This window comes from Cervus canadensis, chromosome 30, assembly GCF_019320065.1.
Source record: "Cervus canadensis isolate Bull #8, Minnesota chromosome 30, ASM1932006v1, whole genome shotgun sequence".
Classification (NCBI taxonomy): Eukaryota; Metazoa; Chordata; class Mammalia; order Artiodactyla; family Cervidae; genus Cervus; species Cervus canadensis.
Genome location: NC_057415.1, coordinates 37,729,399 through 37,754,157, shown reverse-complemented (window position 1 = coordinate 37,754,157; position 24,759 = coordinate 37,729,399). Strand labels below are relative to the sequence as shown.

Sequence of the window (24,759 nt, the reverse complement as noted above, 5' to 3'; positions counted from 1 at the left end):
AGGTTGCACTAGTGGTAAAGAGCCTGCCTGCCAATGCAGGAGACATAAGAGATGTGGGTTCAACCCCTGGGTTGGGAAGATCCCCTTGAGAACAGAATGGCAACCCACTCCAGGATTCTTGCCTGGAGTATCCCATGGACAGAGGAGCCTGGCGGTCTACAGTCCTTAGGGCTGCAGAGTCGGACACGACTGAAAGCGAATGAGCACACAGCACTGGCAGCAAAGGTGGGAGCACCTAGGATTGATGAGAGGCTGACGGGGAGCAAAGAGTAACCGGGCTCTAAAGCTGCCAGAGGTCAGGCATCACATACAGAGCCAGGTTTCTTATATACTTCACCATGGATGTCTGATAACTGAAATGGGCCATGTTTCATTTAATTGAACTTGAGTGTGTTAGGTTCTGTGTATTAAATCTACTACTGTGGGCAAGAATCTCTTAGAAGAAATGGAGTAGCCCACATAGTCAACAGAAGAGTCTGAAATGCAATACTTGGATGCAATCTCAAAAATGAAAGAATGATCTCTCTTCATTTCCAAGGAAAACCATTCAATATCACAGTAATCCAAGTCTATGCCCCAGCCACTAATGCCAAAGAAGCTGAAGTTGAACTGTTCTATGAAGGCCTACAAGACCTTCTAGAACTAACACCCCAAAAAGATGTCCTTTTCATTATAGGGGACTGGAATGCAAAAGTAGGAAGTCAAGAAATAACTGGAGTAACAGGCAAATTTGGCCTTGGAGTACAAAATGAAGCAGGGCAAAGGCTAACAGTTTTGCCAAGAGAACACACTGGTCATAGCAAACACCCTCTTCCAACAATGCAAGAGAAGACTCTACACATGGACATCACCAGATGGTCAATACCAAAATCAGATTGATTATATTCTTTTTAGCCAAAGATGTAGAAGCTCTATACAGTCAGCAAAAGCAAGACCAGGAGCTGACTGTGGCTCAGGTCATGAACTCCTAATTGCCAAATTCAGACTTAAATTGAAGAAGGTGGGGAAAACCACTAGACCATTCAGGTATGACCTAAATTGAATCCTTTATGATTATACAGTGGAAGTGACAAAACAGATTGAAGGGATTAGATCTGATAGAGTGCCTGAAGAACTATGGATGCAGGTTCATGATATTGTACAGGAGGCAGTGATCAAGACGTTCCCCAAGAAAAAGAAATGCAAAAAGGCAAAATGGGTGTGTGAGGAGGCCTTACAAATAGCTGAGAAATGAAGAGAAGCTAAAGGCAAAGGAGAAAAGATATACCCATTTGAATGCACAGTTCCAAAGAATAGCAAGGAGAGATAAGAAAGCCTTCCTCAAGTGATCAATGCAAAGAAATAGAGGAAAAAAATAGAATGGGAAGGATTAGAGATCTCTTCAAGAAAATTAGAGATACCAAGGGAACATTTCATGCAAAGATGAGCACAATAAAGGACAGAAATGGTATGGACCTAATAGAAGGAGAAGATATTAAGAAGAGTTGACAAGAATACACAGAGGAACTATACAAAAAAGACCTTCAAGACCCAGATAACCATGATGGTGTGATCATTCACTCAGAGCCAGACATCCTGGAATATGAAGTCAAGTGGGCCTTAGGAAACATCACTATGAACAAAGCTAGTGGAGGTGATAAAATTCTAGTTGAACTATTTCAAATCCTAAAAGATGATGCTGTGAAAGTGCTGCACTCAATATGCGAGGAAATTTGGAGAACTCAGCAGTGGCCATAGGACTGGAAAAGGTCAGTTTTCATTCCAATCCCAAAGAAAGGCAATCCAAAGAATGGTCAAACTACCACACAATTGCACTCATCTCACATGCTCACAAAGTAATGCTCAAAATTCTCCAAGCCAGGGTTCAACAGTATGTGAACTGTGAACTTCCAGATGTTCAAGCTGGATTTAGAAAAGGCAGAGGAACCAAGATCAAATTGTCAACATCCGCTGGATCATCAAAAAAGCGAAAGAGTTTCAGAAAAACATCTACTTTTGTTTTATTGACTATGCCAAAGCCTTTGACTATGCAGGTTACAATAAACTGTGGAAAATTCTTCAAGAGATGGGAACACCAGACCACCTTACCTGCCTCCTGAGAAATCTGTATTCAGGTCAAGAAGCAACAGTTAGAACTGGTCATGGAACAATGGACTGGTTCCAAATCGGGAAAGGAGTACATCAAGGCTGTCTATGTCACCCTGCTTATTTAACTTACATGCAGAGTACATCATGTGAAGTGCCAGGTTGGATGAAGCACAAGCTGGAATAGAAATTTCTGGGAGAAATATCAATAACCTCAGATATGCAGATGATACCACCATTATGGCAGAAAGTGAAGAAGAACGAAAGAGCCTCTTGATGAAAATGAAAGAGGAGATTGAAAAAGTTGGCTTAAAACTCAGCCTTCAGAAAACTAAGATCATGGCATCCAGTCCTATCACTTCATGGCAAATAGATAGGGAAACAATGGAAGCAGTGACAGACTTTATTTTTGGGGGGCTCCAAAATCACTGCAGATGGTGACTGCAGCCATGAAATTAAAAGATTCTTGCTCCTTGGAAGAAAAGCTATGACCAACCTAGACAGAGACATTACTTTGCCAACAAAGGTCAGTCTAGTCAAAGCTTTGTTTTTTCCAGTAGTCATGTGTAGATTTGTGGGCTGGACCATAAAGAAAGCTGAGCACCAAAGAATTGATGCTTTTGAACTGCGGTGTTGGAGAAGACTCTTGAGATTCCCTTGGACAGCAAGGAGATCAAACCAGTCCGTCCTAAAGGAAATCAATCCTGAATATTCATTGGAAGGACTGATGCTGAAGCTGAAGCTCCAAAACTTTGGTCACCTAATGCAAAGAACGGACTGATTTGAAAAGAACCTGATGCTGGGAAAGACTGAAGGTGGGAGGAGAAGGGGATGACAGAGGATGAGATGGTTGGATGGCATCACTGACTCGATGGACATGAGTCTGTGTAAGCTCTGGCCATTGGTGATGGGTAGGGATGCCTGGCATGGTGCAATCCATGGGGTCACAAAGAGTCGGAAATGACTGAGTGACTGAACTGAACTGAACTGATGGATCTCTATGAGGCCTGCAGTCTGAGAGTGGCAAGGGAAATGCAAGTTCCATTAAATGCCTTGTGCAAGAGCCTGACATCACATATTTTAAGAAATGAAATGAGCTCTTTGGTCAGTCTGAATAATGTCTGGAACTCTGAAGGGAAGAAAGTGTTTTAGTGAGGCCCCTTATTGTGGATTTACTATGTGTAGAGACATATGTGATCTTGATTTATATGTTGGGTATCTATGAGACAAGAGATTCTCAGCATTCTTTACCCCAAAGAGGCAATCTTGGATAGGGAATTGCTGCTTCCATTGGCTAGACCAGATGAGCAGATCACTGACGATGGCCCAAGAGTTGTAGAAATGACAGATGGGGCTGCCTGTTGACCTGGGCATCTGGTGCAACAGAGACTGCGTGGAGTTTAGTCAGTTGTACAGACTCTTGGGTTCGGTCTCATTATCAGGAACACCTCAGTGAAGAGCTGAAAAGCAGAAACTCCATATCGTATGATGGTGGTGGTGCCAACTTGAAAGTATGTGAAGCCCCTTTGCTGGTCATTCAGTTGACCCTAGGGGACTTGGCAGATGATGTAGGTGTCTAGGAAAGGAGGGTTGCTGCTCTTCTCTGGCACCGTGACGTCTGACAAAGGACTAAGGATGGGGGGCATCCCACCTGCAAATGTGATATACAGGAGGTTTGGCTCTACACTGAGCTTCCAGGGGGCTATGTCCATGATCTAAGGCAGTGGGAAGCTGGCTATAGAGAGTCACACAGCCTCTGTGTCTAGGAGAGCCCAGTATGTTGCCCTGTAGTGGCATATAGCATGGACATGCAGAGGGCTGTTTCTTGTACCCGAAGTCTAGGGGCAAATTATGGTTATATATGGTCCAGAGACTCCAGGAGGCATGAGAGGACACTGCTGAAGCCTTCACGGTGAAGTCTCTAGGCGTCACCAATGGCGTGCCCGCTTATTGTGATTTGGGCAGATAATACAGCCTTTTGTCGTACAAGGTCCCAATCAAGGTAGGCCGACGTGTGAGTGATTGTATAAATGGGCTTAAGGAAAATGTCTAAATGAGAAATACATTGTCTCTAGAACCCAAAAGGCTAAAAAGAGGCAGACTTTATTTTAACATTATAAATGCTGGTGTTGACAGTGTCAGGAATGGAATGGTCACCAGCTGAATACTTTGCAGGAATTTCACCAAAGTGGCAGGACCTTGTACAATGCATAAGACAATGACCCAGCCCTGTTTGTGAGTTATTCTGTGAATGTTTGCATGTCTTCAATGAGTGTGCCAAATTAACAACTTTGGAAGAGGGTGTGGCTGGTATGATGTCATTACTGTGCTCCTGAAGAAACCTGAATGCATGCATGCTGCTGCTGCTAAGTCGCTTCAGGCGTGTCCGACTCTGTGCGACCCCATAGACAGCAGCCCACCAGGCTTCCCCGTCCCTGGGATTCTCCAGGCAAGAACACTGGAGTGGGTTGCCATTGCCTTCTCCGCTGAATGCATGACATCTTGTCTATAAATATTTGTGTGATGGCCTGGCTTGTTGAGGTACCTCAGTGTAGCTGGATAAAGGGAGATTGTGGCCCTTTGAAGCCAAAGGCAAACTATGTGTGAAAGGCTGTTGAAATAGGCACTGACCATGACAGAAATAGGCACTAAAGATGACCTCTGGGTTCCCCAGGACAAAGGAGCCTGGCAGGTCCATGGGGTCGCAAAAAGTCAGTCATGACTGAAGTGACTTAGTACGCATGCACTCCCCAGCAGAAGCATCTTTAGTTGACTCCTCTCTCATGGACCTCCTTTGGAGCTTTCCCAGTGGCTCAGTGGTAAAGAACCTGCCTGCCAATGCAGGAGACATAAGAGATGTGGGTTCAATCCCTAGGTTGGGAAGATCCCCTGGAGATGGGAATGGCTACCCACTCCAGTATTCTTGCCTGGAGAATCCCACGGACAGAGGAGCCTGGTGGGCTACAGTCCATGGGGTGGCAGAGTCAGACACGACTGAGCGACTAACACTTTCACATGACAGATTAGCCAAGACTATGACTGCAAAGTATTTACCAGCTATTGATTGGATGGAATTTATAATTTCAGTAATTGGTTTGGAAGCCTTAATGGGTAGGGTGTCAGCATTAAGGTTGCAGCAATCCATTGTGAGGTTTTATTCAGTCTTTCCAGGTTTAAGAACAGGGTAAATTGGGCTTTAAAATAATGAAGCAGTGGGGATAATCAATCTTTTTCTAAATAGGTCTTGAATATGACTTTTAAGCCTCAAAGGCTCTGTTTAAACTGGGCCATCTTAACTATTTTAACTAATGGGAGGGGGCAGGGTCCATGTGCTCCTATTTTGGTAAGCCAATTCTAAGTGCCAAAACTTAATTCGATTTTAATTTATTACTCATTGGGTCAAGGCATCCGTACTCAGTATGGAATATTTCAGGGTAATGAGTATTAAGGCTATGGGGAATTTAGGCAGGGCATTAGTTCTGATGATTAAGATGAGGTATGCCTATTTGTCTTCCTTACATATCCTGAAATGTCCTCAGTAACTCCCATAAGGTTTTAGGGGGTACCTTGTTTAAATTTAGGGGAATCCTCACATGTAAATCTAATTTGATCCCTAGTGTTGGTTAAAGTCATGAAAGTTTGATGATTGGTGCATTTCAGCAGAAGTTAAAAGCTAATTCAGAGCTTAGGTTGTCAAGGTGCAAAAACCAATTAGCAGTCTTCAATCTTTTTTTATTTTTTGTATGAATTCTTTTAGAAAATTTTGAATTTCTAGTTGGGTTACTTTGTGACCTCTGTTTCAATTTGTTGTTTATTTCCTCCTCCTGTATTTATCTGATTTTTTTTCTTTTGGTGGTTACTATACAGTTTTGTGGTGTGGGACTGCACAGGGGCATCGTCACTACCCTACTCATATTTATAAGTTTCTTCCTCCAGAGAAGCAAATCTGTATCATCAAGACTAGGACCTTCCTCATGGCAGTGGATTCTTTACAGGGTTTAAGGACTCAAGGCTTAAGCTGAATTTGAATTAACCCACTGGCTATGTCACAGGGAGACCTTGGATGATTTTCTCTATAATGCTGAAGATTGGGATCTTTCGTTTTGACCAACAGTGACATAGCAGCAGCAGAGACATTTTGTAGAGTCCTAGTGAGCCATCTCGGAGAAGGCAATGGCACCCCACTCCAGTCCTCTTGCCTGGAAAACCCCATGGACGGAGGAGCCTGGTGGGCTGCAGTCCACGGGGTCGCTAAGAGCACGACTGAGCGACTTCACTTTCACTTCTCACTTTCATGCTTTGGAGAAGGAAATGGCAACCCACTCCAGTGTTCTTGCCTGGAGAATCCCAGGGACAGAGGAGCCTAGTGGGCTGCCGTCTATGGGGTCGCATAGAGTCGGACACGACTCAAGCGACTTAGCAGCAGCAGCAGCAGCAGCGGTGAGCCATCTACCTTTAGAGTGTGGCCCAGTGCTCCACAGGGTGACTGTGCTTCCTGCCTGTGGACCACCACCAGTAGACCCATGTATTGCACAAGGCATCAGATTGTCCCCTGAGCACTTTATGGAATGGGGGCAATGCTTGGTTGAGACAACCAACCAATAGTCACGGGGCAAGAGTCATTCCCCTGATGTCACAGATTATGCTGGAATCTAGATGCATGATTCTGAGACACAGATAGATTGGGGCCAGGACACACGACCCAGGACCACTCTGCCCCCTAAGTACCAATAATCACATCTTCCAGTTCAGTTCAGTTAAATTGATAAAGAGAGGTGTGGTAGGGCTCCGCAAATGCACCAGAAGCAGCACAGCTCAAAGTACACGGTTGCCAGCAAGCAGAGCCTCAGGAAACAAGCTAGCCAGTTAGCAAACCAAAGCAAGAGAATAAAGGACCCCCCTGCCCATCCACCCCACCCCGGGATGGCGGCTATTGCCTAAACACTGCTTATTATGCCAGAGGTTGTGGTTATCCTGCAGAGGGGGACCCACCCAAAACTTGGCTCAGATGTTGAAATGGATGATGCTATCCACCCACCAAGTGGATATGAGAAGGCTTCTAAGTCATGGAATGAGGGCTTATGGGAAGAGCAATCTGGGCCCCCTAGCAGGTTCAGAAATGACTTGAAAGCAGGAAAAGGAGGCCATCAAGGTTTTTATGGTGACTTGGAGATGGGGCTGCAGTGAGGATTCTCACGCAGGGGCTAGGACTTGTGTGGTTGGGACGTCCCACTGACACCACAGGTGGAAGTGCTTGAGCTTTCTTAGCAGCATGTCCGGATATAGGGCAGGAGGTGAAGAGAGTATGGGGGGTTTTGAAAGCTGTCAACCTCAAATATCCAAAAGGGAGTCAGATTCTAGTACAAAGTTTTATCGAGATTACAAAGCTCATTTGTCTTAGGTTTTTGAGGGGGCTTCCCAGGTAGCGGAGTGCCACTGCAGGGGACGAAAGACCTGGGTTTGATCCCTGAGTTGGGAAGACCCCTTGAAGAAGCAAATGGCAACCTGTTTGAGTATTCTTGCCTGGAAAATTCCACGGACAGAGGAGCCTGGTGGGCTACAGTGAGTGGGGTCGCAAAGAGTCAGATACGACTGAGCACACACACACACAGTTAGATATTATTTCAGCATTTTAGAAAGGCAGAAAATTCAGTTTCTGAGAGTTTCATTGAGGGATTCCCAATAGAGTAGAATCCGGGGGTCGGAGATAGGGACTGGTGCATTTTCAAACTACCTCTTCTTCCACCCTGGCCTCCCTAGGTCTCTGAAGAGATTCTTATTCATACGCTGCCACCTCCGTAAGACTGAAGCCTCCCTGAGCCATGGGTACTGATAGGAATAAATGATATAGCTTTGGGCAGGAGAAAAAAAATAAACACAACCACTTGCATTGTTACTTGAAAGGTCATGGACGAATGGATCACTTTCAACCTCTGAATTGCTTTAATGTAATGTGAGCCTCGTGCTGGCCCCAACCCCTCACTTTTCCCTGGAATGCGGTGCCTGTGTTCCTGATACGCCCTCTTCTTGCAGGGCCCTTCAGCAAGCAGATCCTCTCAACTAGAAGCAGTCTTTTCCTAAACAGTTAGCACTCCATTTCTATCTTGCACTGTTGATCTTATTCTGTATATTTGTATTATTTTTTTTTTACATTCCGTATCTCTGCAGCCAGACTGCAAGCTACCTGACTACAGGCAGGGTTCATGACTGATTCATCTTTGCATTCAGTACTCACATAACTACTGCAATGAGCAAAACACAGTAGATGTCGTATATGTCTAATGAGTAAGTGAATGAATAAAAGAAAGAATTAAATCTAAATATTAATATTCTGTGAAAATATGCAGTGGCATTATAGTTATAGCCAGGTAAACTGAGTAAATCACCTAAAGAAAAATCCTGGCTTTATTTTTATAGGAAAGATATGCATTTGACTTACAGTCATCAAACTCTTATTCACTCCAGATTTCAGTAAGTTACTAAATAATTTTCCTTTGAGGGAAATAAATGTTTACCTCACCAGTTCCTATGATTCTGCTATCACAAAAATGTGGGTAACCTTTTCATACATTTAATTCACTATAATATGATATTTTCCACTATTGAAAGTTTACAAAATGAAACTCTTATAAGCAGAAAGTCTGCTAAGTGCTTTACATCGATCATCTCTTCAGAACAATGCAGTAAACAGTATCATTTTATTATTTATGAAGAAACTGAAGCTAAGAGGCTAAATGACTCAGTGGTCAGAGAACTAACATGTGAGGGAAACAAGAATGAACTCAGCCCCTGCAGGCTGACAAAGCCCAAGTTCTAACTGCAATATATTACCCCCACCTAACAATGAGATTTATGGCTTATTTTGATTTTTGTAATTATTTGAGTTAATGAATATTGACCTGGAAGAAAAATGCCTTTATGCTAGCCATGTAGAGGGATAGGTAGACGTGCTTGTTTCTGCCAAGAGTCAAGATGCCATCCTACTGACTTTCATCAAATCATTAGCCTCTAGCTTTTATGTGCAGCTTTCCTAGTGGGAAACATTGCTGTCAAAGTTTTGCCTCTGCCCCTGCGGCGATACCACTTTTCTTCCAATAGGCTTTTTAATTAAGAAACTGAGCAATGTGGTTGAATCACCAGTGCAGGTCTGAAATCTCCCCCAGTGTCAACTTGAAAAATCTGCATCAGTTCACCATGGGAGGTGGGGGGCTGGGGGAGGAGGTCTTTGCCCCCTACAATGGAAATCACATTTCCTGAGCACCTCCCATTTTCTGAATGAGCAGCTTTTATACATACTGTCCCATTAGTATGTTTTAATTCTCACAACAGCCCTTTAAAACATAACTTGTCATCTCCTTCTACAAGATGAGGAAACAGTGGCTCAACAGAGTGGCAATAGTTAGCAAGAGACCCAAGGTCACGGCAGTTGGGGTAAGCAACTGGACCGTGGTGGGAGGATTACAAAGTACAGGTTCTTTCTCCTCTAATGTAAACACGACAAAATTTCGGCAAGAATGACACAAAAACATTGGCGTGGGGGTGGGGTGGGGGGGCGGAAACTCAACCACAATTCTAGTTGGTAAAATAAAATCATAGAACTCGAAGAGACTTTAGTGATGATCAAATCCAACTTTCTCTTTATAAGGATAGGCACGCTGATGCAGAGGTAGGGGGCTCATCTGAGGCCACATAGCTAGTTCAGGGGCAGAGCTGTGATTCAGAGCCAGACCAAGGCCAGCGACTTTCCCACTGGAATGCGTTGCTGATCCCAGAACTTCCTAACTTCAGACTTTGGGTACCAGGAATATTCATGATATTGACAAGATATAGCCAAAGTTCTCGAATGTTAAGTATTTTGCTAAACAGCCTGCTTGCTCACCACTGCCCTGCTTGTAACATTCACGCAGGCGTCTGCTCTTTCTTATCTGTAATTTGCTTTGTGATCCCTTGAGAAGCTGCATGTCTTGAGTGCAGATCAGCAGCCTAGTCAGGTACAAGGTAGAGCCCCGCGTTTCCTACTAGGCTCTGCCTTGCATTTCCCTCCTATGGAGCTGGTAACGCTTCACTTTTAAGAGGCCATTAATTAGTACAAGATTAAAGAGTACAACTGCTTAAGCATTACTTGCCTTACCCACAGGAACACGAAGACTCCAGGCAAGTTTATCCTGCTGATTGGAATAATGGAGTAGCCCTCTGCGGACTCTCTCAGGCTGGAGAGCACATTGGGATTGACTCTCACCATCATTCAGATAGTGCCTATCCCTGGCCTTTGAGGAAGACCAGGGCAATGGAATTCAATTCCAAATGCTCCAGAAAGACTGTAAAATAGCTTATGAGAAAGTTATAATATTACTTAACTTTTATTTTTATTTCTGAACATTTGGCATAGTTCCAGGCTCACAGTAGGTACTCAGATATGGAAGAAATCATTGTTCCGAAAACTTAAATTCTATATAATAACTTAGAATGATGGGGTTTCCCAGGTGGCACAGGGGTTAAAGAATCTGCCTGCCAATGCAGGAGTTTGTTTGATCCCTGGGTTGGGAACCTCCCCTGGAGAAGGAAATGGCAACCCACTCCAGTATTCTTGCCTGGAGAATCCCATGGACAGAGAAGCCCGGCAGGCTACAGCCCATGCGGTTGCAAAGAGTCAAACACGACTGAGTGATATTCACAAACAGCACATTCACAACAATAAAGGAAAGCAGGGACTTATTGAACCTGTAAGTCATTTGTCTTTAGTTTTCTTTTTTTTTTTTACATATCTTACTCTCAGGTAAACTCTTTTGTATCCTTCATCCAATGTAAGAGTGTTGTGTTAGGAAGACTCAGGTTACAGGAGGGCCTACTGTCACATTAAGTCATATAAATAATAGCCAATGAAATAAGTGAGGACATTCTGTGTATTAAGCATCATGCTACATGTTCTTAGCTAGAGATTAAAGCTAACCCTCAGTAAAACTTATTATATGGGTAAACAATTGCAACACGGTAATTTATGCAGTGACAGAAACATAAAGTAGGTGGAATGATAGTAGAAAGGAACAGGTGACCAGACTTATCTGGAGACTTAGGGCTAGGGGGAGAAATGTCAGAGAGGGGTTTTGGTTGGGAAATAGGAAGCTGTAACAACAGGAAAGAGGGGAGGTATTATTTGGAGTCGTTGAACAACCCAAACCCACTCTTGAGACAACTTGGCTGATTGAGTATGCCAAGAATGGTAGCAGGTATTTTAACATTTATTATTTTACATGTTACACCCATCATATAGGCAAAAATCATTTTCATCTGTTTCCAGAAGAGGAAGGGTTAAGTGACTTGCCCATAGCCACATGGCCAATAACATGAACCGGAAGATAAGTGATGCTGTGATCAGAGGTTTTCAGATCATGTTCTGTAGAGTCGCAAGAGTTTAGCAGTTGTACCCACTTTAGGTGAGGGCTTGTTCTTCTGGCCCACAAGCCTGCTTCTGTCAGAATAGCTGCTTTTCAATCTATTTGACATGACAGACTCGCATGTGAGGCTTTATCTGAATAAAGCAATCACTGCCCTTATTCAGATAACAAGAAAACACACACACACACAAATGGCTGTAATTCAGTAGAATCTTGGGGCTATACTCTGTAATTTAGTCAACGTGGTAGATAACTGAAAATTGACTGTCCCAAGCACAGCCTAAAATATCACAGCAAAGGAACAAGAGCATTCATATTTACTTCTATTCTGAACCAGCAGGTAGCCTGCTGCATTTGAAGGCCAAGGCAGGAGTGTGGTTCAGAGGTGGGGTAGACCTAAATGCTGAATGCAGTAGTGATGGCACTTCCTCCCAAAAGCGTAGGCAGCAGGATTATTCCTGGCATTGTTGCTTCAAGCCAGCCAGCAATGTTATATCCATTTCTCTGTCGCAAACCTTGTGCCAAAGTCCTCGGCCACTGTTATTGCCTCAGCAAGTCCCCGCTGACAGCAAAGATAGACCTCCTGCTGCCAGGTGCCCTCACAGATAAAGTGGCTGTAATAACTGGTGGAGTCATCCGTGATGCACTTTTAATTGGATCTATTTCCTCTCAATTATATAATCTTTAGAAATCAGATGCGCGCTCATAATCAGAGCACGGGGCTTTCTCCAGGTGTAAAGCACAAGACAAACTAGTCCAACATCATTTTAATTAGCTCCTTTCCTACCCTTTGGCAGCTATCACAACAGAAGCCAAAAAAGCAACGCCACTGTCACCTTTTTTTTTTTTTTGTAAGTAGCTTGGCTTAGCAGATTTTGCTTCTGTGCAAGCAAAGTATATTCTTTGACTTGTCATTAGCCCTGCACCCAGAGCGCACAAGACTTTGCTTGGTAAACACCAGAGCCTGAGGAACCTTGTCACAGAGTCCCTCACCCACCTCTGGTCTTCCTAAAAGCACAGGTTTCTGAACTTTAATTGTAAAGATAAAGCAGATGGTGGATGCTGAGTTTAGAACATGGTGTTGGTGACTATAGACTTTGAGGGCTGAGTCTGTACACATCTATGTGGGAGTAAGTTTTAGATTATCTCTACATAACGGTGCTTTTTGCTGGATGGTGACCTAGGTAGCTTCAAACGCTCTCAGAAAATGCAGGGTTAGGTCTGGAAGCAAAGCAGCAAGGCACAACTTATCCTTCCCCTCCCCTCCCCAATCTCAGATTCGATTAAAAGACACGAACACGAGTGATGAAGAAACAGTTATTAATTATTTAATGCTTGATAGAGGGATGGAAATAAATCCCCCAACCAAAAATTATGCACTCACTTGGGGAAAATGCACAATGAGGACCCAACACTTTTGTTTTAGTAATGAAAATGAGATGCGTCCACCTCCCCACTTTCTTGGCCCTGGCCTGTGTGGTACAATTCTGCAGACAGCTCCTATCACAGGTCAGCGGAGAGAGGTAATATGAAAAATGGATGCGCTCTAGAGACTACTCATTAATGTCTGCTGACTACAGTAGCATTTATTTTTATTTCCATCTTCCTGTGCTTTGGCATAACTTTTCCAATCCATATGCTCCTTTAAAAGGCAAGTGATTCCCAGGCTAAAGTCTTCAACACCAACCAACGGGGGTCGATCCATTTTCTGCCCTGGATCCTTGGCCACACCTGCAATTAGAGACCAATCCAAGATATCGCAAAACCCCTAGAGCCAGGAAAGTACTGCCTCCTGGTGGGGAGTGTGGCGCTCCCGTGGTGGCACTAAGCGAATGGTCTCTCAGATGGTAAAGGTGGTCAGACCCGAGACACCACGTCACAGGGATGTGATGTCTGAAGTGTCACAGAAAGGTGAAGGAGGTCCCACTGTAGCGTGCCCACTGAATGCAGCAAGTTAAAGGGAAAGCGCCACCGATGAAGCATGTTAGAACAGGAAGGAAGGAAGGGACCAGAGTTACCAAAGCCAAAAGAGGGGGAACTCAACAAGGACTCAATACAAGGGGCGATTTCAAATACAGGGGCAGAAGGCTCTCTACTGAAGCCTTGGAAGGGCATATGTTCTAATCAAATGTCAGCTAACCTCAAATCACGTGTCCTATGGGGGATACTGCATCTGTTAAAGCTCTAAACTTTGAGAGAATAATTAAAACAAACAAACAAACAAACCCGCTAAAGACAGAGCTTCTAAACTTCTACAACTAGCCAGTTGGAGTCAAGACACAGGCCAAGTCTACTCTACAGTACCGCCAACAACCAAGGGATAAGGGAAGGGCAGGTGGTTGGGGAGCAGAAGAAACGAATATTCCCCAGCCCCTAAGGGGTAGAGTATCTTCTCAGATGGTAGCTGTAAATCTTGATGCAATGATCCCAACAGTCCAGGACCAGCAGCTGCCCCTTTGGAGTGAGGGCGATGCCCACCGGACAAGTGAGCCCCTCTCGAATAAGGACGCTGTAGCCCCCACCCTTGGGGAAGTGGAGGATTTCCTTGCGACTGCTGTCGGCCACGATGAGATCACCACGGGCGTCCACACACATGCCGGTGATGCAGCGGAAATCCTCGTTCTCGGAGAAGAAGTGGCTGATCTGGCGACCCAGCTGCCCGTCGGGGCCCACGGAGCCGATGGAGAAGCCGCCCTCCAGGTGGTGCTCGTTCTGCCAGTTCTCCAGGTTGAGACCCAGGCCCTGGGTGAAGTAGACGGTGCCTTCAGCGTCACAGGCGACAAACTTGGGCCGCACGGCGCTGCAGAGGCAGCTGTATTTGACCACCCCCGCGCCTCGGTCAACCGTGAAGCACCAGAGCTTTCCACCTTCCACGTCGGTTACCACAAACTGGCCGGACGGGAGGGCTGTGATGCCCCAGGGTTTGCTCAGCTGGCTCCGGTGACAGGCCACGCAGTGGCCGTCCAAGGTGTATACCTTGAGCGAGTTGTCGTAGCTGTCAGTCACGCCGATCAGCCCGTGGCAGTTCATGGCCACTGACAGAGGAGTGAGGTTGGGCGGGTCGGCCCCAAAGAAGCTCAGCACAAAGCTATCCATGGCGCTGGAGCTGCGGCGGATCTCCTTCAGAAAGCCTTTGCGGGTAAAGACTTGTATGCGGTAGTTGCCGCGGTCAGCAACCAGCACCTCGCCTTGACTGGTCACGTAGAGACTGACCGGGAGGTTGAACATGCCCGGGGCGCTGCCTTTGGCCCCCATCTTCTTGAGAAAGAGGCACTGCTGGATGTTGCCGGCCGGGTCGGAACCCCGCTGCTTGGCAGGCGAGGCCCTCGGGCTGGCCCCCACGTCCTCGGGGCTCACGTCCATCTCTCTAAACGTAACCGAGGAAGGGGCGGCAGAGGCCGCTGCCTCCATGGCCCACGAGTCTTCCATGTTGACCGTCCGGGGCTTCTTGACCGCCTGCCCGATCTGGAGAGGGCCGACGTGGCCGACCTTGAGGAGCTCCACGTCCTGCAGGGTGAGCTCCCGGGGCAGGCTGGCGGTGAGCTCGGGCTCCTCCTCGTCGGCTGCCTCTTCCAGGAGCGCCACGTCGGCCTGCTTGATCTTGGCCAGGAAGTAGTCGCAGCGGGACACGGCCTGCACCTCGGCGATGTTGAGCAGGTAGCTCTGCTCCTCCACCACCTGACTGTTGGCCTTCTCCACCTCGGCCAGCGAGCCCGTGAAGAACTTCCGGGAGCGAGCCAGCTCCTCCTGGACCCTGCGCTCCTCGTGCCCATACTCCTGGAGGACCGCCTTATACCGGGCCTGAAGGTCCTTGGAGACGCCCTCCAAGGCCACCTTCCGCCGCTGCAGCTCTCCCGTGAGCTCCCGCAGACGCGCCAACTTCCGGCCGAAGTCCCGCCGCCGCTCCTCCGCCGCCTCTTTGACCGGGAGCGCGCAGTGCCCCGGCGGCGGGTGCTCCGCCTCCCGGCACGGCTCGCACACCACCACGCCGCAGCTCCGGCAGAACTGCCGCGGCAGCCGCCGTCCGCAGGAGCGGCACATGAGCAGCCCCACCGCCTCGCTGAGCCCCGCCTTGTCGATGATCTTCAGCACCGTCAGGTTGTCGGTCAGCTGGGCCAGGCTGGTGATGAGGGTGATCTTGCTGCAAAAGGGGCAGCGGACGCCGTTGATGCTGCTGGCCAGGAGCTTCTCCAGACACTGGCAGCAGATGGTGTGGCCGCAGTGTAAGAGTTTGGGCCGCAGCTGCTCCTCCGTGAAGGACTCCATGCAGATGGGGCATTCCAGCACTTCCCGCAGCGCGTCCAGGTTCAGGTGAGAGGCTGCGGCCGCGGCCATGGCTCTTCTTTCCAAGGGGCCTGCTAGCACCACCCGGGACTGAACGGCTGAGCGTTCATGCTCTGGAGGGACAAACCCTGCTAAAGAGAAAAAGAAGCCATTATTCCACTGCCTCTGTGAGTTCATTCACTCAAGAAACATGTAGTGGATCGTGATCATCACTCATTCAGTCACTGACTGGTGTGGAAGGGCAGACTGGGGAATGATTATAAGGAGTCTTCAGAGCCAAAATGAGACCGTGGAACTTCATTCTGATGAACATAGAGAAACAGTGCATGTTTTGGAGCAGGGAACGGATATGATCACAGCTTTGAATGGAGTTGGGGAAAAGGGAGAGAAACTAGTTTGGAAGATACTGCAAAATTGCCTGGCGAAGGTTCTGGGCAGCCTGAACTAGGGAGCAGGTTGTGGAAATGGAAAGAAGATGCCTTTAAGCAATATGCATAAGTACGATCACTAAGATTTGTTAGCCAAGTGGACTGGGGTGGGAAGAGGTGGAGCTAAGAAGGCCAGAGACTCAAGCCTGGATGATCTGAGAAATGGTAGTGCCTTATCAGGACAGTTTATTTTTGGTCTGAAACACGCCCACCCCTCCCTACCCCCCAAGCAGTACCTGCCATGAATTCTCCCACCCTCCTCCATTCACATGTGCTCATGAAGAAGACCACAGACATCCCAGTGTTCTGCAGCCTTATGTCAGTGTCAGTTTATACCCCAAAAGTAGAATGAATAATTCCAGCAAGGTGAAGCACAAGGATAAATCCAGCCCTTCTTAAATGCAGATCCTACAGCTGCACCTGTGCAGTCTTGTGATCTGCAGATGGTCAACCATTGAGGAGGAGGAGGAAGAGAAGCTAGCTTGGTTTTAAAGGCAATGCAGCAAGCTGAGGAAAGCTTTGCAAATGGCATCAATTCTTTTTCCACCCATAGGGGAGTCTGTGTGGAGATACGTATTACAAATTGTCCCCCGTATTTAGCTTTGCATCACAGTCTGACAGATATTTAGGAGTGGCCATGAACCATTTGTCTAAGGTCTACCCAACCTCCCTGAAATCCCATTTCCTTCTACTGGAAGAGAAAGAGTATACATCTAGTGCCTACTATATGCTAGACATCAGGCTAGACGCTCCGTTATCTGTGTGTGCACCCAGGCGCTCAGTCATGTCTGACTCTGCGACCCCACGGGCTATAGCTCGCCAAGTTCCTCTGTCCATGGAACTTTCCCGGCACGAATACTGGAGCTGGTTGCTATTTCCTCCTTTAAAGGATCTTCCCAACCCAGGGATCGAAACTGCGTCTCCTGCATTGGCAGGCAGATTCTTTACCACTGTGCCACCTGGAAGGCCCAGATGCTCCATATACTTAATCTCATTTAATCTTCATAATGACCCTGGGATGCAGGTACTATTTTTATTACCATATTTTACAGATGAGGAAGCTAAGGCTCAGAAAAACTGGCTCAGGGTCGCATAGTACAAACATGGGGGAAGCATGCAGAACCGATACCTTTGCTTAACCCAACATTACTTCAAGCTTTTTCTTTTCCTGTCACATAATACTTATTAACATTGGTCTCGGGACCATACTCTGAGAAATGCTGCCTTATAGCATATAATTTTCTCCACAATTAATAAAGAATGAGGTTTAGCTGCCATAGAGTGGGTTAGATTGATTAGTTGAGTGACCCACTCCCACACACCAGCCTGGCAACCTATTATAACTCAAAATCCATGCCTCAACAAAAATAACACATTACCACCTGTCATGAACCTAAAAGGTCTCATGTGAACATCTGATGCTGTGAATGCTAAATACTTAAATGTCATGGGTCTGGGTGCAATAGTTTAGAAATACAGATAGAAACCTCAACTCAGGATCCGTGCAAATCTCCTCAATTCTAAACCAATAGCTTCAGCTCTCTCTTTCATCATCTGGGACAACAGACTGAGGGCGACATTTGGTATTTGGATCCAGAGCATGTTACCTCACAATGCACGGGGACATCTGTTCTCAGAACTGGCACTGCAGATCAGCTAATTAAACAAGTCTGCCAACTTGTAAAAATACCAGCACATTCTTTCTCCAGTTTTCTGAAATATCATACCACCTCCTTCAATTAAAAAGCTTCCTGCCTCCCTCTTCAAGCCATCCACTTAAAAAAATGAATTTACTATGCCCACGTCTATGTCCCAAAATACCTCAGCTGTCTGCAGCTCCACCAGGCTCTCTGAGGCAGAAGAGAACGTCAAGGATTCCTTTCCTAAAGCTGCCACACTTTGCCAGGAAGCATGAAGTCCCATCACTAAAGCATCAGGCATGGAGACGGCCTCAGACCTGGAAGAGGCCTGGACCGTGTCTTGGGAACTTGAGAACACTGCTTTCAGCAGGAGCCTCGTCTGAAATGCAGCTATGTGACATGCAGATACGGCTCCTCTCTTCCAGAAGGCTACACCTTGTTAAAACCAAAAGGAATTCAGATGGGAAGTCAATTTGAACTCAATTTCCCTTGAAAAGATGTACCTGTGAAAGGAACTATCTTATCATCCCAAGTCTTTAAGTTAGCTGCCCATTTTCTGCCAGCTGTGAAACCTAAAACCAATCAGAACGAACCCTCAACCTGTTATTTATAATGCTGGCTGCCTTCCTGGTACTACCAATGGATTTCCTGTTGTGCACTTTGTACTGTCAACTCCTGACCCATCACTCTCACTTCATCTCAGCTTACCCCACCCCGCCACTAAATTTCTTTGATCTCCTGATTCAGACTGTGCACCTCATAGTGATATTAGCCTAGCTCTGACTCAGCACCAGATGAGAATCTACCCCTTAAGTTGTTTTTGTTCCAGCTGCCCTAAGACTCACGAAAATTCTGTAGTCAAACCCTGGCTGCTTTTGGCACCACTAGCCTTTCCCAGTCCATGATATAAATAACAAGGGGAGCAGAATAATAATAAAAACCCAGGAACCTTGAAGTCAGAACTGGGAGCAAATCAGCATGTTGTGGGCCAGGAGGCAAGTTATTTAACCTCACTAAACCTATTTTCTTGCCTTGTAAGAAGGTTATTGTGATAATTAGGGATAATGCATATAAAGTGTTTAGCCTGGAAACTGGTAGGTATGCAATGAAAAATTGCTCTGTATCATAATTTTAGTAACAATCAGAATACTATTAACATTAATACCAGGATGAACAAAGCATTCACTTTACAAACTGCACTGGAAAGGATGAAGAATCTTTAGTCTTATGGCATATAAAGGCACATAAAGATTGCTAATTAACCGTTCAGCTCTGAAGGAATTTGATTTGAGGACACTAGATATCCATGTCAGAAACTGATGGGCATGTGAATTCACAACTTCTCTTGTGCAGAAAATACCAAGAGGGGTACACAGTTAACTATGCAATAAATAATAGTTTTTTAATAGTAGCAGGAGCAGCGGCAGTGGCTACCAGCCAATGAGAAGGAATGAATAGGCACTTTTCAAGAGGCGACAGTACCCAAGATATGGGATGATACATTTCAAAAATTAAAATTCTGAACCTTCCCTGGAGATTGTTTTCACTGATCTCAGAATCAAAGGATTAGAGATGACCTTCAAACCTCCATCCAATGCTTGAATCCCTACCATGAGATACTGTCTATTCCCTATACCTCTGTTAGCCCCTTGGGGGACTTAGGCTATGAACAAAACTGGAGGACTTTAAGCAATTAATTAAACAATAGATCTTCACTAAGCACACAGAATGAACCCAGCTCCATGAAAACACTGGCGATCCAATTTTGAGCAAGAATAGACAGGAACAGAGCTCTTCACACAGAAACTAGAAAACATGTGAAACTACCTGCACTTTCTCTGATAGGACATAAAAGTTCATCCTATTACTGATATGCTCTGCTGGTTTGGGTTTTTTGCAAGGCTTTCACATTTCCTTTCATGATCGCTTTATAAACCTTATTTATTCCTCCAGCTTGAATTGAGTGCTTATCAAGTGCGTAACGGTCACTCTCCAGGAGTGGCTAGCAGGGCTGATGTTAAGAAAGTCAGTGAGGTGTTCATCCGACACTCACCCAGTTCTGTGGTGGGGGAGAGGATTCTGAATGTCAGCTTACTCAGGGCACTTAAGGTACCTGCCAACAGCTAAGATAAACTCCACAAGTAGGTACTTATAGGGAAATGCAAGCATGATCCCACAGCTGCACCTGTCTGGGACGCACAAAACAACCCAGAAGGACATGTCTATGGGAAAGAAAACTCTAGTTAAAGCAGGTCAAAGGCAGGTTAAATCAGTAATGGAGTCTGCTGGAAAAACACTTGGCTGTCTTACTGTCCTCCAAAACTGTAGGACTGAGAAAGGATTTCTGCATCTTCAGGTGACACGAGGAATATAGGACAAGGGGAAAGTCAGCAGTCTTTTCGGGGAACTTCCAATTCATCTCAACCCACTCAACTCTGAGCTCCTTTCTCTGTATATAACACACACCCATTTAATCATGAGGTGTTGATGAAAGGATCGGGAAGTGGATCCTGGGAAAGGTACAGGAGGGGAGGGGAATTTGGGGGAGACTGGAGGGGGTTGCTTAGGTTCACAGATTTGGCAGAGCTACACTCAGTCCCCTTCTGGCATCAGCTTCCTCTCATAATTGCTACCTCTCAAAGCACCATTCACTGAAAGTCAGGCACTTTTTTACAAATTACCTCTTGTCATCACTATGTGACGTATGTGTTATTCCTCTTTTTAAATAAGGAAACTAGGCTCAAAGAAAAGCAACCTGCCCAAGGTCTCAAAGCTACGAAGCAGTAGAACTAAGACTCACATCCAGGTGTGTCAACTCCCAGACATGAAAAACACACCTCTTCAAAAGATGTATTACAGTTTTCTAGCTGATTACACTACCATTAGCTCTAGGCACTCTGGCTGAGAGGTTGGTAAAGACACTTAAGAATGGCTTTTTAAGTCTGACTGTTCTACTCGAAGGCGCTAAGGGAAGTAGAGTCACAGAGGCAGCGCCTCAGTATGTGTGGACAATGATCCACTTCAAGGGCCTGGTAAACTTTTGACCACCAACCACTCTCCAGAGGGCTCTTAAGTTTTGGAATACCTTCCTACTAAAACTAGTATAATGTAACTTGTGAGTCAGATAGATCTGGACTCACATCCCTGCTCTGCAATTTGCTATGGAGCCTTGGGTAAATCATTCAGCCTGTTCATCTTTTCATCTGTAAAATGTAGAATAGCACCTGGATTGTTAGTAAGACCATCGGCAGGATTAACTGAGGTAATGCACACTCAATAAATGGTAGTTATTTGTGTTTTCAATAGATTGATGTTGATAAGAGCAAGTACTTGCCCATGAACACCTAGTGAATTTGCCACAGAGGAAGGATTTTGAACTTCAGATCTCTGATTCCCAGACTGACTCAGTTTCCATTACACATCTTCATTAGGGGTTTGCATGGATATTCCAGCAAAGTCTCTGGTCTTCTGATGCAGTACTACTCCCGTTTCTGAACTGCAGCTAGTCCTTGAGCACAGAGCAAATGTCGTTATTCTGTCCCAAGGGAAAGAAGCCCATGAGAGATCATTCAGAACAGGAGTTACTTTCCAGAGTATGGGTGCCATCAGCCTGGGCCCCTGCTATGAAGTGATTTTTCTAGCCAATGGCCTCCATACCTCATCCTCTAGTTTCTTGCACCTCATCCTGTCTGCCAACAATAAGCTCCTCCCCTTATGTACCCACGGGTCCTGGTGTAGGAGCAAATCAAGAACAAAGTCCAGGGCTACTCCCTACCTAGTCAGATGGATTTATTCCCTTTAGAGTTCAGTTTGATAGTGATACAGACTAGGCCTTTCATGAAAGAGGAATGGGCTGAGGTAGATATAGTAAGACTGAGCAGGTCCCAGCAAAGAAAAAGCAAGGGAAGAGAGAATGTACCAGATTACAGAGACCTGAACAGGAGCCTCCTTTTGCCATCTCTAGCTATGGAACCTGAGGAAAGTCACTGCCTTAGCCTTAGCTTCCTTACATGTAAAACTGAATACTGTAGCTTGCTTAGCAGGGCCGTTACGAAAACTGAGTGAAGGAAGCAGATATGAAAGTTAAAAACTACTATATCACTAAGCACTTACTATGCACCAAACACTAAACATTTACTTCATTATAGATTACCATCACAGTAATCTGTGACATAGGTCCTGTTACTAAACCCTTTTTACAGATGAAGAGCCAAGCATGGGAGGTTAAGTAACTCACTCAGGATCACACAATCAGGAAAAGAGACAGCCAAGATCTGAATCCAGGATACGTGATGGAACAGAGTTCCTCAGCTTTGGCGCTGTTGACATTTTGGGCCGGATACTTCTTTTGTTGTGGAGGCTGTTCAGTTCACTGTAGGATGTTTAATGGTATTCCTGGTGTCTACCTAATAGGGGCCGGTAGTACTCTACAACCCAAATGTGACAACCAAGAATGTGTCCAGACATCACCAGATGCCCCTTGGGGGACAAAACCACTGCCACTTAGGAACCATTTCTTTAGAACTTGGCACAGGGCTAAATGCTCAAGGCATCTGATATCCCCTTTTCTTGTCTCCCAGCTCAAACACCTCATTCACAGAGCCACTGTTTTGAACCTTCTGTAGAATTAATTCTATCTACTTATATAACTGATAAGAAGATAAGACCTGACATCATGTTCCACTCATCCCCTGGAGGAACTGCACACACTCTGTCACCACAGCTTGGAGGGACACACAAAGCGGAGCTTGGGCAGATGACCTTGAATAATCTCCTGCTTTATGACTGGTCATTCTCTTTTCCTCTGAAGCCAACCGCTTTCAGTGGGTCCACGTTCAGAGTGGAGTAGTCATACCATGGCTGCCTCATGATGAGGTGAAGTGAAAGTCGCTCAGTCGTGTCCAACTCTTTGCGACCCCATTGACTCCACAGTCCATGGAATTCTCCAGGACAGAGTACTGGAGTGGGGAAGCCTTTCCCTTCTCCAGGGGATCTTCCCAACCCAGTGATCGAACCCAGGCCTCCTGCATTGCAGGCGGATTCTTTACCAGTTGACACACATGAGGAGGGATGTCTGGTTAACAAGTGAGGGAGATTCTGCCTCTTGCAGGAAACTCAGGTTCCATTACGAGTCCTGATCGCAAAGGGTGAAGACTTTCTTGCTGAATCCCTGAACTCTGTGAAACTTCACACACTCATAAACAGTTTCATACATTGCTTCTAGGTCTTTGGGTCCCCAGAACTCCCTTTGCTTCCTATGCAGAGACTTCTGGAAAATTCCTTTCGCAATCCAAGACACCAAATCCATAACTCTATTCAGTCTCTTAATTCTACAGACCAACCAGTACCTCTCCACCCCACCGTTCCACCCTTGCTAAATCTTGTTCTCAACTCTCCTAAGAATCCCAGCCTTTGGGGCTCTTCATTGCAACCCCCACCAACTCCTCCCTCATGTGTCCTGGAATCCCCCAGACAAAGATCCTTTCATCTATTTCCAAGTCTCTGCAGCCTTCAGCCCTGTATCGCAGTTAAAACCCGATCCCACACCTCAGATCTGTGCTCTCCCTCAATCTGAGCCCCCACCCTCTGGGTGCCAACAGGGACCCTGCCCCCCTTCCCACCCCACCCAACCCCAAACCTTGCTCCTTTCTCTTTTCCCCACCCATGTCATGTGCCGCTTCAAACCTCAGGCAAGTCTCTTCTTCCTGCTGAAGAGGTCTTGGTTCTCGCTGACCCCTCGATTTTCCTCAGATTCCACTCGGGGAAAACGCTTCCTCCTCGGCAATTAGACTAGCCCCGGACTCTGCTCCCTCTGATCTCAGATCTCACCCCGCTCAAAGCCTACTGCCCCCAGACTCCGTCAAATCACCTGAGATTCTGCACCCCGCATCTCATCGAGGCTCCCCGGTCCCTTCATACCGCCGATATTCTGCACCCCTGATCCCCCCAGGGCCCTCGGGTCCCCTCCCATCTCTCAGATGCTGCACCCGTCTCCCCTCAGGGCCCCACATTACCTCATACCTCCCGAGATGCTGCACCGCGAATCTCGGAACCCCTCGCTCCCCTCCCGGGCTGCACCTCCTCCGAGCTCCTCAGCCCCCGCGAGTTCGCCCCAAGCCTGCCTCTAGCAACCCACCCCCGGCGCCCCTCCCCACATACACCCACCACGGTCCTGCCCCTCGGATCCGGTCCCCCAGGCTCTGCCATTCTGGCGTGGACCGACCGCTGCACGCCGTCACAGCCCGCCGTCACAGCCCATCGTCGCGCCGCTCGGCCACCGCCCGCGACTCCGGCCGCGGCCCCGCATCCCCCACCCTCCAGCCCGCCCCCTACCTGACCGCCCGCGGCTCCGACGCGTCCGCCGCTGCCAGCCCACCGGCCCGCCGCCCTCTGCGCACGCGCCAACGTGCGCCTCTTGGCGGGCGCCAATTCGTAGAGCTGCCTGTCCGTCACCGCGCCCCGCCCCCCACCCGAGGCATGCTGGGGGTTGTAGGCGGGCGGACCTGAGCTCGCGGCCCAACGCCAGGTAGCGGTGGGCTAACCCTCCGCAAGGAGCTAGGTGTCTTGGGGACACGTATTTCAGCTTTCTGTCCCCGTTGTACGGTTGAAGAAACCAAGGCCCAAGTTCACTCAGCAAGTCGGGAGCTAAACCGGAACTCGTGTGTCTGAGTGCAGGCTGTGTTAACCCCTTTGCTAAACCGTAGCCTCCGGGAGTGGTCCTCAACCAAGCCTTGGCATCTCTCAAAGACCGCTCTCCGCCTCAGCTTTGCCATCTGAGAAATGGGCCAAGGAGAGACCACAACGCTCACTCTGGGGCAAGCACAAAACCTGGCTGCGCTTAGAAACAGCGCTTCTGGGCTCTTCTCCCGGTGATACAGTGCAGCCTAGAGATAAGCTTATCTGATGAGCAAATTGCCTTTATGAAGG

At 46.8% G+C, this 24,759-nt stretch overlaps 2 protein-coding genes across 14 annotated transcripts in view; one reads left to right on the top strand and one right to left on the bottom strand.

Moving 5' to 3' along the window:
- The window catches only part of ASTN2 (astrotactin 2), a 989,097-nt gene that overhangs the window by 745,583 nt on the left and 218,755 nt on the right, over positions 1 to 24,759 (top strand). The window lies entirely within an intron of this gene.
- Positions 12,784 to 24,227, bottom strand: TRIM32 (tripartite motif containing 32). 10 transcript variants are annotated; one of them, XM_043453343.1, is made up of 3 exons: positions 24,166 to 24,225; positions 18,014 to 18,267; positions 12,784 to 15,895 (listed from the first exon to the last, which is right to left on the bottom strand). In XM_043453343.1, the coding sequence occupies exon 3, from the start codon at positions 15,813 to 15,815 to the stop codon at positions 13,854 to 13,856; it is 1,962 nt and encodes a 653-aa protein (XP_043309278.1). In that variant the 5' UTR covers positions 15,816 to 15,895; positions 18,014 to 18,267; positions 24,166 to 24,225; the 3' UTR covers positions 12,784 to 13,853. The 10 variants fall into 10 exon arrangements, with proteins under 10 accessions (XP_043309278.1, XP_043309273.1, XP_043309279.1 ...); XM_043453338.1 differs by lacking the exon at positions 24,166 to 24,225 and adding an exon at positions 23,998 to 24,155; XM_043453344.1 differs by lacking the exon at positions 24,166 to 24,225 and adding an exon at positions 23,998 to 24,155 and having other exon boundaries at positions 12,784 to 15,892.

Bases quoted from the DNA above. Each gene is read 5' to 3' on its own strand.
- TRIM32 (XM_043453341.1), bottom strand. From the start codon at position 15,815: ATGGCCGCGGCCGCAGCCTCTCACCTGAACCTGGACGCGCTGCGGGAA.